We start from the raw sequence: 15,073 nt of genomic DNA, 5'->3' as shown, positions 1-15,073 counted from the left end.
GAGTGCCAAAAACACCTGCAGTAAGAGCAGGTTGTATAATAAATATGGCATATCTGCCAAATATTACACTATAAAGATCAGGTCTTGGAAATTAAGATACGGTATTATGACGTTGTAATGGCAAAACATTTATTTTATTGAAATTGTTAGATCTCGAGTTTGTTTAATCATGTAATGTGTATTCTATTCTACACGCAGCTTTTAAGTGAAGAACGGAGTGTCCTGACACTAGATTCCCTCTGCTTACCCTGCTATATGCTAGATACAACGTAAATCTAAAGAAAAAAATAATAATTGAGAAGTATAAGTTTGCTCTAAGACTTAATCTAATGCATCCTTACACGACACTATACATTTAGTAATGGGTTCTTGTAATACAAGTATTATATGCTTAATATAACAAATATGTTTTGTTCTGTCGAATCTGTTTTTTCCCTTAAAGAATCGAACCTTAGACCGACATTTCATATTCCGTATGATTTAAATTAATCAGTAAAGGGAAAATAACGTTATATTTATACGGAAGTAATGCAAATTAAACGATTACTGGTGTGTTTGTGCGCTTGTATCGCACGAGTATATCATTTGATCTCGCCTAAGACGGAATATCAATTACACTGATAGGCACCCAGCAACAAGATCGCTGTCTACAAAGCTTCACTTTAATTACAATATATGTATAATATATATATACATAAAATACATCATAATATATACATTTGTATACTTCATAGTAAAACTAGCTCTAAAGACATTAGACGTCTGTTTAAATTATAAACTTTCATCATATAATAAAAACTACTCAGTCTTAGTTAGGAACTTTAATAGTACATAAATCTTTATATGATTTTTTAAATATAAAAGTAATTATTAGAGACCGACCCGACAAACTGAAAACCGTCGTTTACAATCAGACCCTGTCCCACTGCATCAGGACAGCCTGAAATATAAAGGGGGCTTTTTAAGCTTCTCACTGTATCCCACACATAGCAGGGTAGCCTATCAGCAGCAGAGGGAACCTAGGTACACTCTGACCCCATTAGGACACCTTCATTCCCCACTTTCCGCCGAATTCTGGAAGCATAGCTTATTGAGTGGCTGAATTCAGCGACTCGTTTTGCGTTTTTACGAGAGCGAGGACACGTCAATATTACATATTTCATTTCTTTGAGTGGGATTCGAAGGCACAACCTGTCGCGTCTACAGTCACACTAGCGCGCTTAAATAAAATTAATAATATACTAAATTCTAGAGATATAACATAAATATATAATACACTACGCAAGAAACTAAGTAATCTACGGGCGCTGGCCGTCGAGCTCGAACCGCTGCACTGGACGCGACCAGATGCACTTTGACATGCAGATTGCAGATAGTTATGACACAAACTTCCTTTGAGATGTTATTTTGGTAGTTCTACTCAACAATATGTTTATTTAGATGATAATATTGTGTGCAAGTCGATAGTAAATCTGATGTTGAACTATAATGACATGACATAATAGTTACAGCTTTTTATAGTTTTTTTATATAAAAAAATACAGTGTCCTAAATAAAAACAGATAAAAAAAATACAGTGTATTTCTTTAACATTTGAGGCCAATCGCAGAGGCGCAAACGTGCGACTCTAAACGCTACAAGTTGTGGATTCGATTCCCGAGGAAATTAAATAATTAATATTTTCATTTCAATTTTAAGGCCAGCCGTTGCGGCCGTTATATTTATATAACTAACACAAAATGTATTCATAAATTAAACTCCAAACTTTAAATTGAAAGATCATTTCAAACTTCTGAACACTCAAGTATTGAGATTGAAACTTGAGTCCGGTGCCCAGTTACCAGACCAGCGGTTAATAACAGATCTCGACAAACCGCTAATTGTCAACTTTCAATGGACACAATGCCAAGGCTGTAAGCTATAATGGCTACAATTTTGACGCTAAATAACTAATTCTTAATGTATTTTGTAATATATTTTTCAGTATTATATCTATTAAGACTAGTCGTGGCACAGGGATACCTACTAGCGTGCGTTATGGGTTCGATTCCCACTCGAGGAAATCAAATATGAGTGATATAAAACGGAGTGGCTTAACTTTAAGTTCAAAACTGTAAAGCTAAAAAAATTACAAAAAAAAAAACTTTTCCACTCGTTTCCTATAATTTCCACATACATTTCCTTAGCATTTACAACTCCATTTTAATAATATATCGGAACGTATATTCATTTGAAACGACGGTAAGAGGCTACGTAAGATAATAGCTCGTGACTCATCTTACAGTTTATACCTAAGACGTCGTACGATGTGTCCATATACTATATATGCAGGTACTGGGTAGGTACGTTGGTTGCATCACGTCGCATATTAAATTGATTGTTTTTATTGTAAAGTAACTACAGCAAATGTTTTAAGAAAAAAATCTTATTATTAAGAGATTTGACTCTGAACGGGACGGTTTTTGCTTTATTTTCTCGGTCTGGTAGCATGACAAAGCGCGGTGTTGTGTTCCGCCAATTAACTCTATGCCAACCCTGCTATAATTTAAAAAAAAACATATAATCATTTTGTTTTCATGCATATCTATACAATAGTGTCAGGTTGACAAAACTTAGTGCTACTGGTATGTTTTTCACTTTTGCTTGTTTTTTTGGCATAACATCACTCCCTTGAGTAAGAATTGAACCCACAACCATCGTATTTACAGTCGGTCACCGACTACTGAAGAAAGGTATTAAAACCGATTGTTTATAAAAAATATGACTCATATCTTACGCTTATTTTTAGTATCTAATCATTTATGTGCATACAAGAAACAGTCACTTGACCTAGGAATGAACTAATTGCGTATTATTAAATCAATATAATATAATTACCTAGTTATGTAGATTTCTACCCGCGACTTTACCCGTGTATACAAATGGAAATCACGTTGTGTAAAAATAATATTCTACTAGCGGCCCGAACGCGTCTTCTCCCTCTTGTAATATAAAAAAGCGCCCTTTTTTTGTTATATTATAATCAAATTATACAAAATGTTTATAGAAATGGTATCTCATTGTATCTGATGTATAAGATATGTTACTGTAAAGTTTAGTCAGAATCGGTTTAGTATTTTTTCTTAAAAGTGGAACAAACATCTAGTAGTAGGATAGCCTTTCTAACAAAAATAAGTTTCCAATTCGAAGCAGTAGGTCCCGAGATTAGCGGGTTAACAATTTATTTAAGTAGAAAATATTGAGAAATGTATATAAAAAATATTCTTTAACGGGTAACAAAAGTGCAGGTTCAAGTCCCGCTTCGTTCAAATATTCATACGTCTCTAAACAGGCACTTAATAACGTATTATAATACTAAGACTAGTAAACTCGATTGCAGCAATATCGCTCTTCAAATAAAGAAAAGAGGTCAATAAAATCATTAATCATTACTAATAATAGTTAGCTTGATTTGTTAGTAATTATTAAAGTAGAGACAAAGGAATAACTAATAAATCTAAAGTATATTTTTCAATAGTTTTTCTTATATGCAATGTCTCGAAAATTGAGCAGAAAGTTGAAAACAGAGTGTCTTAACACTGAGTTCTCTGTGCCTCCTCTCTCATCTTGCTGTTTGCGGGATATAGTTTGAAGCTAAAAAATCCCAACAAATTAAATGCATATTTCCTATTAAAAATCCAATATTACAATTGTGAGAAGCAAATTACGTTTAAAAATTGTTAATATGGTCAAGTACTGGCAAGTCTCGGCCTTATAAACCCTTCATGTGTAACATCAGTGGCATATGTAACTAATATCTATCGTTAAAACTATCTTAAGATATATTTACTTTTAAACGGTTACACGTTCCATTACTGTTTGATGAAATTTCAATATTAGAAGAATATGTTGTTTTATTTGGTATTAATTTTATTATAATTACCTATATAGAAGCCATCATAGCGCAGTGGTACAGCGTTTGTCTGTAAACGTTATAATTATAGATACGATTCCCACTCGGGAGATTGAAAATTATTTGTTTTTCAATCTCCTCTTATATATATGGTTATACATATGTTATAAAAGCTTATTTTTAAATCATTGTTTTCTGTAATCTGTAACAATATTCTATAAAAAGTATAATTAAAATACTATAACACACATTCTAATAAATATTTAATAAACAATATAACGCTTAGATGAAGCATCAACGCTATCAACAGTACGCTGAGTTACGACACTATCACATTATAACCTCGGATGACGTAGCTTCAAGTCCTCGCCTTTACAGTGCGGTCAACGAGTTGTGGCCGTCCTGAAGTTAGCTGTATAGACGCACAGATTTGATTTTAGGATTTTTCTAACTTATTAATTATTTTATTAGATTTTAGGACTTTTCTCACTTTTTTATATTTTCTTGCCGAGTGAACAATGCGCATAATTTCAGAATGCCTAACTTCAGGGCGGCCACGACTTGTTAAGCGTACTATAAGTGTACATGTTGTATGCAGTTCTAAATTTATTTAGATACTATATTCACATGTCTAGTCTTTATTTTCAGTGATAATTAATTTGAGTGCCGAGGACTTGTTGGAAATTGTTATATAGTATCACTAGCTTTTACTAACGGCTCTACTTAGGCCGTTCATTTCATCGCTCTGGTAACGAGGCAAAACGTTTAGTTCCTTTATTCAGGAACTCGGAGGAAGGTGGCGAATGGAAGTGTTTTAATGGGAACGGAGTGTCTTAACATTAGGTTCTATGTGCGAGATACAGCACGACGTGAAGTTTAAATATGAGTAATACCTCTTTAAGAAGTGTGACATATACTGGCATAGAATATGAGAATTTAAATTATGTAATCGTGTACAGTCGAACCATTACTTTTATTATGTAAAGTACCCTAATACTTTATACAAACAATTCTTGTTTTTCTCACACAATAGGCACTAATATACGTAAATGTATTCGATTTAAAATGAGAAATATATTTCCAAGTCTTTTCGTTCACCCTTTTCACGCAACTCATAACATAACAATCTCATACATTCGGAACTATCCAATAAACTTTATTAAAAATTAAATTACACTAAAGCGTATGCAGGTAGTGTTTTATTAACAAAAATATTATGTAGTGTTAGAATTTAGAGTAATATTGAGTAACTAGCAACAGTTAATAATAAAAAAGGGGAAGACCTCGGTTGACCTTCGAGAACATAGTATCGATGATACGGAGGAAGGTCACGTAAAAAGCACGACAGCTACGAAAGGCATGTATGAAAAGGTTACTGCCAGTCGACAAGGCGAAAGAGGTATGCAGAGGCCATAGCCCCTTGGCCACACCGCTAGGGATAAAGCGTGAAGCTAAAAAATGTGTCACATTCCAGTAAATATAAGTAACTAAATTAAAGTTCTTAACTCTACAAATATGTCTATTGATGAAACATAATATTCATTTTTATCTTACAAGATCCCTATGAAACCTTATTTCTACCTGCTTTCAAAACGTTAGGGAATTTTCCAATAAACGTCACCTTCAGCCAAAATACTTTATCTGTTATTCCATACATGAATTTTTTTAATAGATAATAAAATTGAGTCATATGTTAGTTATTTTTGACATTACTAAGGTTACCTTCTCTAAACCGTGTATAGCAAGCACTGGGCTTTATTATATTTCTTATACATACATTAAAGACATATTTAACTTAAAAAAAAGTGCAATTGCGTCATTGTTGTATTAAATCAACGATATATTATGAAGCGAAAATCCGCGAAGAGCGAATAATTAAACACCTATAAAAGAACTAATATCTAAATTGCATAAAGAACGTAAAGCTACATATTTTTATTTGCAATACATCAAATTAAGCCTTAATTAAATAATCCTGTAATTTAATTATCTTTGCTAATGATCTGACTTTGTGCAATTAAAACGGTAACATTGTGTTACATAATAAATCAACAGCTGAATATTTGTCAGATTTGTTTCGTTTTTTATTAATTTTATATGAGTTTAGAGGTGACGTTGTGTTAAAACATCCCGTTCAACACTTTCTGCCCAATTTTCGAGACATTTCATGTTCAGTTGCGGAACTCAACGCCGCGTCGACTCTGTTAACAAAGCGAGGAAATAAAGATAATATATTTCCCTAAGTGGAGGAATCGAACCTACAACCGTCGCGTTGCGATGGCCTTCATATTTTTCTTTACCAATGAAGCAGAGAGAAAGGAACGTCTTATGCAGCACTCATGAAATAGCTGTATCATACTCGACCTCTGGGGAGTCTTCATGCGTTTTACGTGACCTTTTTACAGTATCATCGAACCGTTGTTTTCGGTGGTCTATCGAAGCATTATTTATTTCTTTTCACCTTTGTTACATCACTTTTACCTTTCATTTACTCAAATTACCTAAATGTTAATTTCAGTCTTTATTAAACTTAATAACCACGAAAAGACGTTACATAAAAAGTTTTTAATAAGAACAGATAAAATACAAGATTAATAATAGATTCGTACACAAATAGAGTTAGCTCTTTAAGAATTTAATCATCAAAATCCTTCGTCTTTTATGTCACAGCGGATAAGTGTTTCAACGCAATTGAACGAAGTCATTAGACAAATGTCACCATTATTTAATTTCTTTATAGACTTCATTATATGACTTTGACTTTATAATTTACATCCTATTAGAATAAAGAAAGTTTGAAAACGAATAACTGGTCTTAAAATAATTATTTTATTATGATGTTAGCTAATGTGCATTTATTTAATAATAAAAAAGACACTTAGCATTGCAATAAAATTATATTTATTACAATAATATTTTTAAATTATATATAATTAAACATCGATTTTAATAGCGATTCTATTATATAATTTTACAAGATTAGTATTTTATGTTCTAATAAAAAGTCCATGACACTAATGAGTGAAATAAAAAAGATATTACTAAATTTATAGGCAAAATATGTAAACTTTATAAATATCAATATCAAATAGGTATAAGCGAGATAAATAAAATTACGTTTATCGTTATGCAATAAATATTATGTATAAAATCTAACGCATTATATCAAACGACAGTTTCCATTAAAACGTAGACTAAACAAAGCTATTTATGAATCTTGTAAACTAATACAATTGTAGATTATAATTAATTGATTGATTGATTTTATAATCTGTGCATATTATAAACACTTTAAAAATTGTTAATATTTTTTGTCTGCCTGTATCTGTTAGTTTATATTCGTGTTGGTGTTTTCGTAATGAAATCTGACAATTGAGAAAAAAAATAGTATCTTTTTTTTTTTAATAATTAAAAACATGTATTATTATTTGTTCTAAAAAAAACTTGCATTTTGAATAAAACTTTTAAAACAAATATTAAAATGCAAGTTTACCGAAAAAAAAACAGCAATTTCACTTAACACGTTCCTAAGCGTTCCATTACAATTCAATTCTTGTAAGTATAGTTTCGTATTTCAAGATTTTTTCACGTTACCAAACGCCTTATAGAACTGGTTTTATTGTTTTTTTAACAAACGATTCAATTTAACTTTAACTTGAAGCCTATAACTTAATAGCTATCATTATAATATTATAAAGCATACACTATCACTTCTCAAGACGAAACCAACTATATAATTAGTAATTATACAATTTCGAAATACCTATACACGCTATTTTTGGTTACAACAAAAAATAAAAACTAATAAGATTTTTATTTTGAATTATATTTAAAAGGAAACAAAAACAATTATAAAACTAGAGTAAGTACAAAACAATTAGTTACTGGTTTCAATCATTTGTTTACGTTGTGAAGCATCGACGGTCCATGGCGATAGATAGAGGCGTGACGTAATAAACAACTTTGCCAAATGGGTTACGGTGGTGGAGTGGTAGTGTACGGGTCCCTTCTATTGGATGCCAAGGTCACCCGCGACCGGCGCTATGACACTTAACAAAAGTAGTAAAACAGACTCACCTGTTCTTTTCCAACTCGTTATGAGTCGTCCTGGAACAGAAAACAGAATTTAGCACCACTTTAGCACTTCACACTACTGACAACTTTAACACTTATTATCACTTATCACAACACACCTGCTGCCCTGAGATTTTTTCGTCTTGGGTCGTCTGCCACCGGCCCTAGTCTCCTCGTAGGGCAGGCTCGACGCGTACCCGTGCTCACTCTCTGCAACAAAGAAAACTGCAATTCCGTCAAAATCAGCTGATTATCGCGCAGCAAAAATAGACGGGAGCCATGTTGACGTTGCGAGCGGATTGGAGTGGTGCAATTGACAATTCAAACAAAGAAATCCAAATCACCTCTTTCTCGCCTCTCGATGTATTCCGCGGCTTGGATGAGATCAGCAATACTCATATTTATAATATCCCGTTTAAACACAGGTGTTCACGAACGTCACACGACTTTATTCGAATGCAAAACTATAAATAAAAGCGTAACTCGCTCCGTGGCTCGCGACTGCATCTACCGACGTCTAAAAACACACTGACTCGGCGCGACCGTCCGCGTGCGCTTCGGGCGCCGTCGGCTGCAATCGGGAGCCGCTCGGCCAGCCAATCAGAGGCGAGCATTCCCCACAATAAAATACCTGGGTCAATCACGTGAACTTTGTGTTTCCAAACAAAACATTTTTTTTCTAATCGCTTCGTATAAAGTACGCTAAGGTAATAAGAACATTGTACTGATGATGTAATTAGTCTTGTTTGATTCTAATTGCATTTATTAATTATTATTATTTTATATAATTAAGTTCACGAGGTACATGGTGTACGTGACCTCGTTTACAGTACATTGCAGTGTTGTTTTCCTCTGCTAATAGGCTCTTGCGATACAACTTGTAGCTGTCTCTAAAAATTTTGTTAGTTCTAAAAATTTTATTAGTTTTTTATTTACCAATACATTATACAGAAATGATAAAAATACTACAAAGTCACTAAAGTATCAATAACCGAAGTGACCTTTTTAGTGAATATTATGTACATACGTATTTATTTTAAAAATTATCACACAGTAACTAATTAGTCAACCAGTTCTGCATATTTATATGCATTTTTTGCACATTTTTTTATTCGGTTCGGTTCGGTTTTTTATTATAAAATAATATCATTTATGCATATTCGTCCTCTATAGTGTCAATGTCAATGCTACGTAAATTTCACGTTATCTTTCGGTCATACATACGTGTCGATTATAAAAACCGAGTCATGTCAGTTTAAACTCTAAGCACAAAAGTTCTAACCATAAAATAATTTAAAATTTGTATATAGTCTTTTACTATTGAATATAAAAAAATATGATATTACTTATTGGATAATTTAAGAATCTATTTTAATAAATACCAATAAGTTTCTATTAAGTACTAAGTAATTTAATGGAATATACGTCATATAATCTAATAACTTAAAATTAACTTAAATTTGGTACTGTAAAACATTACAACATTGCATTAAAAAATATTGAATAATATCCTATTTGTAAAAAATAAAAAATACGATAAAATATAATTACGGATACAATAAAAAAATCAGGTATAAAAAAAAAAATATATACATTTGTGATACACTTTTAATGTTTAATATTCGTAAACATATTTTCAAAGTGCTATTTAATATAATTATAAAATGGATTCGGGCAAACAATGTAGGCAGCAAATGTGGTCGGGGTTCCTTAAACAAAAGAAAATAATCTAATTTTTAATTTTCTATTAAGAGTCTTATTGGGCAGCGAAATAAAAAAAAATGTATACAAATGTACATAAATAATATTAATGAGTAACTAAACGTTACATATTTTTTTACCTTTTTTAAACTAATTCATTCAACATGTTTGCTATTGATTTTTTTTAATCAATATATAAAACTATTTATAAGGAAAAATATTAAAATTTATACAACTTCTACCTAAAAAAATATATTGACAAATATATCGCAATCATAAACATTTTCTTAAAAAGTAGTACTTTCCGCTGAATAAGAAAATTTTTTGGAATTGGAGTTTGGAGTATGTTAGCACTAGGTTCCCTCTACCTAACCTCCTATATACTGGATACAGCCTGAAGCTAAAAAACATTTTCTTACCATACGTATGTACTATGACGTACAATTAATCTGTGATGAAATGGAATACGATATTTCATTCATAATTAGAAAAAACATTTATATATAAATTGAGATTTTAATTTCTTTATACTTTATAAATCACTTTTTACTTGTTAATAAAGTAATTAATAAATATTGTTTTTATTATTACTGATATTATAACAAAATCAGAATTAGGGTTATATCACTTTGGCAATGACAGCTTATTTGTGACAATAAAATCCTTTTTTATTTGTTTATCTTCACACTTCTCCTAAATTTTACAAAATAAGCATATTTTCACGCTCGGAATGCCATAATAAAAGAACAGAACAGAACAAAGTTAGCATAAATACCTATTACTTAATTAACTATATCTGTCACTTTATATTTAAATGTATATTTATTGAATAAACTAACTGACTAACCCTTTTTTTAACTAAACCAGGCATTTTTTTTACATCCACGCCATATCCAGCATGGCAGGCAGTTAAGAGACAGAGAGATCCAGGTATCAAGACAATCTGTTCACATACTTCTGCCAAAACATTGGCATTGGGTTTCGTTGTTTTTTTTATATCAGAGTGAGGGAATGAAGTGGATTGAACCCACAAGTAATGTATATATGTACACTAAATTCTCTCTGCATATCTTGCTATATGTTACAGTGTTAAGCTAAAAAAATACACATTGGTTTAACAAAAAATACATTGTTTTAATTTTAAGATTACTTTTCTTTATTTATTTATTTTTATTTAAATAATATATACTTACAGTTAATATCCTCACTCTTCTATAATATTGGCTTACAGTTTTAACCATAGAGCTTAAGAAACTGCATATTAAATGTGGCTTAAATTCACATTTTGTTTCACTAAACTCGACACAATTGTTTAATAGATTTGGTAAACCCATTATGTAATTGAATATTAGATTCCATTCGTCCTGAAACAAATGAGAGAATTGAATTATTGTTACAATATATTTAAAGAACATAGTAGTGCGATTTGAACCTGATGCAATCTGAACCTGTGCCTATAGAAAATTGTCCACGCAATCTGACCACAAAGGTATATATTCACGCTGTATCAAACCCACGACCGTCGTGTTACAGTCACTCCCTTGTGCCGCTGCGCCACGACAGCCTTCTCATTCTCAGAAAAGCTATGTCAAAACACTTTCAACAAAAGTTGTAACAAGTGTATAAGAATTGTATAAGATAATTATAATTACTTAGAATTATCATTTGATAAGAGAGAATGCTATGAATTCTTTTTTCTTTAAAAAATATGGAACACTAAAGACATATTTTTCTTTCTTAAGTGTGGAATTACACTTCAAAAATGTTTAGAATAAATTATTAATAAAGCATTCTTTCATGGCCACCCCAGAATAGCCCACCCGACAAATTTTACTAACAAAAAAATTGCCCCAAAAAATTAAAAAAAACAATGTTTCTCCATCATATTTGTTCAAAGGGAAAGTCCAGGAAGTCCCTGCAGATAATATCTCCAGATATGCCAATGCCCACAACCATCAACTTTCCGGTCCCACTGTCCCACAAATCGGGCATAATAGATTATATTACCTATCACTATTATATATTCAAATATTTTATTTATTATTAAATTTAGTAATACCTTATCATTTAATAATGAAAAATCAATATTTTCAATTGGCGGTAAAGCTAGGTAGGTACCATTGTCTACTTTCTCATTAAATGTCTTAATTATTGTTTCTAATCTGGCACAGTTGTATAAAATGAAGGCAGCACCTGGAAAAGTTAATTGGGAATAAAACATTGTTTTCTCGACATTATAAGTTTTTTAACAAAAAAGAATAGCATCATTTATTAAATTGTAAGATTTTTTTAAATTTGTATAATTTTCAAGTAGATTTAATGTGATTCTTTTATATGACAATGCAGAGTGAACTCCATTGGTGAAGTGAAGGGACTCCATTTTTCACTTTTCACTGAGATTCAATACATATGTTGAGTGCTAGAACTCTTTCCCACACTTTGTCTACCAGAGCAGAGAAATAAAAATAATTATTTCATTGTAATACATTAAAATATTTCAATTTTTTTCAATTATAGCTTATTATAATTCTTTTGTATATTAAAATATACATCATTAATTTTACTGAGTAATTCATGGAGTTGTTCCACCACTCAATAAACTATGTCTAAAAAATTGGATGGAAAGTATGGAACGGAGTTCTTTAACACTAGTTTCTATCTGCCTGAAATTGTTCTTATTTATGAACATAAGTGATTATCTTTATTATTTATGTTTTGACATTAATATTATTATACTAAGAATTTTCAATTAAAATACCTTACCTTTACTGGTACCACCATTCGATACAAGATACATTTTGACGGGACTGCAACTTTTAGCTTGTAGCAAATCAAATGCAACAGCCGACTCCCCTAAATGTGATATAAACTCTTTCCATTTAGAATCTGATGAGACTCGGTAGCCATATTTGTGTTGAGCTATTAAAATTATCTCTTCTTGTCTCTTTCTGAAAGTATTAAGTGAAAGGCAACATTTATTTTAGTAAATAATATGTACTATAATCTTTTAAAGGTTTATTTAGAAATTTATATTTTACTAGTGGATGCATGCAGCTTTGGCTGCTTATTTGGACCTTAGGGGTGAATTATAAAAATTGATGGTGATTTAAAGATTTTTCGATACAAACTTTCAACCCTACTTATTTGCACCCTTAGGTGGTGAATCTTAAAAAACTATGAAACACATGTTCAATGAAATGTTTATAAGTCTTAATTTCACATTTTACAATAATCGGTGCCCATTTAAAAAAAAATCCATACAAACTTTCAACCCCTATTTCAAAATCCCTTCTTAGTTGATGTCTAAATTACGAAAATAAGCAATCTATCCAAATTTCATGTTTCTATCATCAGCCAGCATCACTGTTCTACAACATTATTCTCCACTATCTGACTAAAATTCAAGGCATTGCAATAACAAGTGAGATAACATAAAGTCACAATTCATGTTATAGGCAGGGGGGAAATGAAAATAATCCTCTAAATGGGGTGGGAACCTACAAGTACTGCATTTTCATTTGAAACACTATCCCATTCTACCACTGTCTATATAAAATATAGTGTTTATAAGTTAAGATACCTTATATAGTCTTCAGAAGATATATTAGTTTCCAAAACACCAGATGTTCCATTCAATACAGGCCCACAGAAAACATTTCGAGTATCTTCCACTTGTAGCCTATTGTTCCATGTTATGACAATTTTAGCCTTTTGTGGATATAAATTTATTAAATATAAGTTCTTTACGACATCGGTTAACAATTTTAACCTTAAATGCGTTATACAATTAACATTTTTATAACCACTTTGAAAACTTATTTCCTTTGTATCTGTATTTAATCGGTCTAATATCAAGTTATTGTTGTATATAGCATTTGGAAAACAGATTTCAATGGATTTTAAGCGATCAATGTGTAAGATAACTCGGCCTTTCAGTTCTACAGCCCTCGCTACTGGTATGTACCAATTGTTAGAAGTTTCTATTAAATTTGTAACATCTTTGTTAATATATTGCAACAGTGTCCCGTCAAAATTTTGCAATAAGTCGTGGTTTAAGAACTCTTGCCACGATTTTGGTGTATTAGGAAAACTAAACTCTCCATGCGTTTGTATATTTGTGTCATGTTTCTTGACTAAAAGTCCACACACGCAGTCTTCTTTACCTACTAAATAGTTGAATATGTTATTTTTAATATTTTTTACGTCGTCACGAAGCATTTTGCTATTAAATAGTAAATACAGTGAAATTACAAAAAATCGTACTGAACATTTTATGTCAATTGACAATTTACATTTGACATGTCCTATTTACATTAATTTGACATAAAACGACAGCAGAGTATATAATTTGTACACTGCCTTGCTAAACTACGGTACCAGAATAAATTAAAAAAGTTAATTTCATAAAGCATTTATTAATTATAATTTCCATTCAAACAAAATCCTTGCACAATCTATTGTAATTTTTATAACAAAAGAGTGGGTATATATAATCTAAACATTACGTCTAATCCGTAAAAAAATCACTGATAATCAGTGATTTTTTAAATTAAGTTTTAGATTTAGACTAAAATATTATTATTTATTTAGATTCAAATAGACAAAAATGCAAATCTTCTTGTGTTCTATGGAATTTCGCATATTTTTCATTCATACATATCGAGCTACAAGGAAATTCTTTCATCAAAGTGTTAGCAGCAAAAGTAATTTGTAACAAATATAAATAATACTAGCGGACGCGCGCAGTTTCGCTTGCTTATTTAGAGGTGAATTCTTATAAACCATGATACACGTGTTCAATGAAATATTTTTGAGAGTCTAAATTTCAAATTTTATAAAAATCGGTGGCGATTTTTCCATACGAACTTTCAACCCCTTATTGGCACCCTTAGGGGGTAAATTCTAAAAAACTGTGAAACACGTGTTCAATTAGATATTTTTAAGAGTCTGAATTTATAATTTTATAAAAATCGGTGCAGATTTAAAAAAAAATCCATACAAACTTTCAATCCCTATTTCGCCCCTTTAGGGTAAAAATTTTTCAAAATCCCTTGTTAGTGGATATCCAGATTACGAAAGGAAACATCTGTCCAAATTTCAAATTTCTACCATCAGCGGCTACGGCTGTGCGTGCGTCTTACCTCAGTCAGTGAGGACAAGTCCTTTTATATATATAGAAGAAGATACACGAAGTCTCGGCAAAAGGAGCACAGGCTGCCCCCCAACCAGGTGGTCCGACCACCTAAGGAAGATAGCTGGAATCCGCTAGATTCAAAGGGCGCAGGACGTGGACTTTGAAAGGGTGATGGATGGATATAAGAATCCCAAAGTAACTTCATTAGAATGTACGACTGAATTGGCAACGAGCTTATATGATAAACAAGAAGTGAGTATATTTTATCCGTT

General features: G+C 31.3%; 2 protein-coding genes across 3 annotated transcripts in view; both read right to left on the bottom strand.

Moving 5' to 3' along the window:
• LOC146529132 (max dimerization protein 1-like) overlaps positions 1 to 8,503 on the bottom strand; it is a 230,791-nt gene extending 222,288 nt beyond the window's left edge. The window contains exons 1-3 of one of the 2 annotated variants that reach the window (XM_085202065.1): positions 8,311 to 8,503; positions 8,086 to 8,191; positions 7,970 to 7,999 (exon numbers count right to left, since the gene is read on the bottom strand). In XM_085202065.1, the coding sequence (XP_085058191.1) occupies positions 7,970 to 7,999; positions 8,086 to 8,191; positions 8,311 to 8,365 (191 nt within the window). In that variant the 5' untranslated portion in view covers positions 8,366 to 8,503. The remainder of the gene's footprint in view (positions 1 to 7,969; positions 8,000 to 8,085; positions 8,192 to 8,310) is intronic. The other variant, XM_085202066.1, reaches the window with a different exon arrangement.
• A 995-nt stretch (positions 8,504 to 9,498) lies between these two features.
• On the bottom strand, positions 9,499 to 14,006 carry LOC146529131 (DALR anticodon-binding domain-containing protein 3). The gene is made up of 5 exons (XM_085202061.1): positions 13,248 to 14,006; positions 12,431 to 12,615; positions 11,727 to 11,860; positions 10,861 to 11,031; positions 9,499 to 9,675 (listed from the first exon to the last, which is right to left on the bottom strand). Exons 1-5 carry the CDS (start codon positions 13,883 to 13,885, stop codon positions 9,514 to 9,516), a joined length of 1,290 nt encoding a protein of 429 aa, XP_085058187.1. The 5' UTR covers positions 13,886 to 14,006; the 3' UTR covers positions 9,499 to 9,513.
• Between the last annotated feature and the right edge of the window lie 1,067 nt (positions 14,007 to 15,073).

Source organism: Heliconius melpomene, chromosome 18 (assembly GCF_056956725.1).
Source record: "Heliconius melpomene rosina isolate 202511_hmr_F chromosome 18, ASM5695672v1, whole genome shotgun sequence".
In the NCBI taxonomy this organism is placed as follows: Eukaryota; Metazoa; Arthropoda; class Insecta; order Lepidoptera; family Nymphalidae; genus Heliconius; species Heliconius melpomene.
Note: the sequence above shows the minus strand (reverse complement) of the source record. Positions and strands in the feature narration are given on the sequence as shown.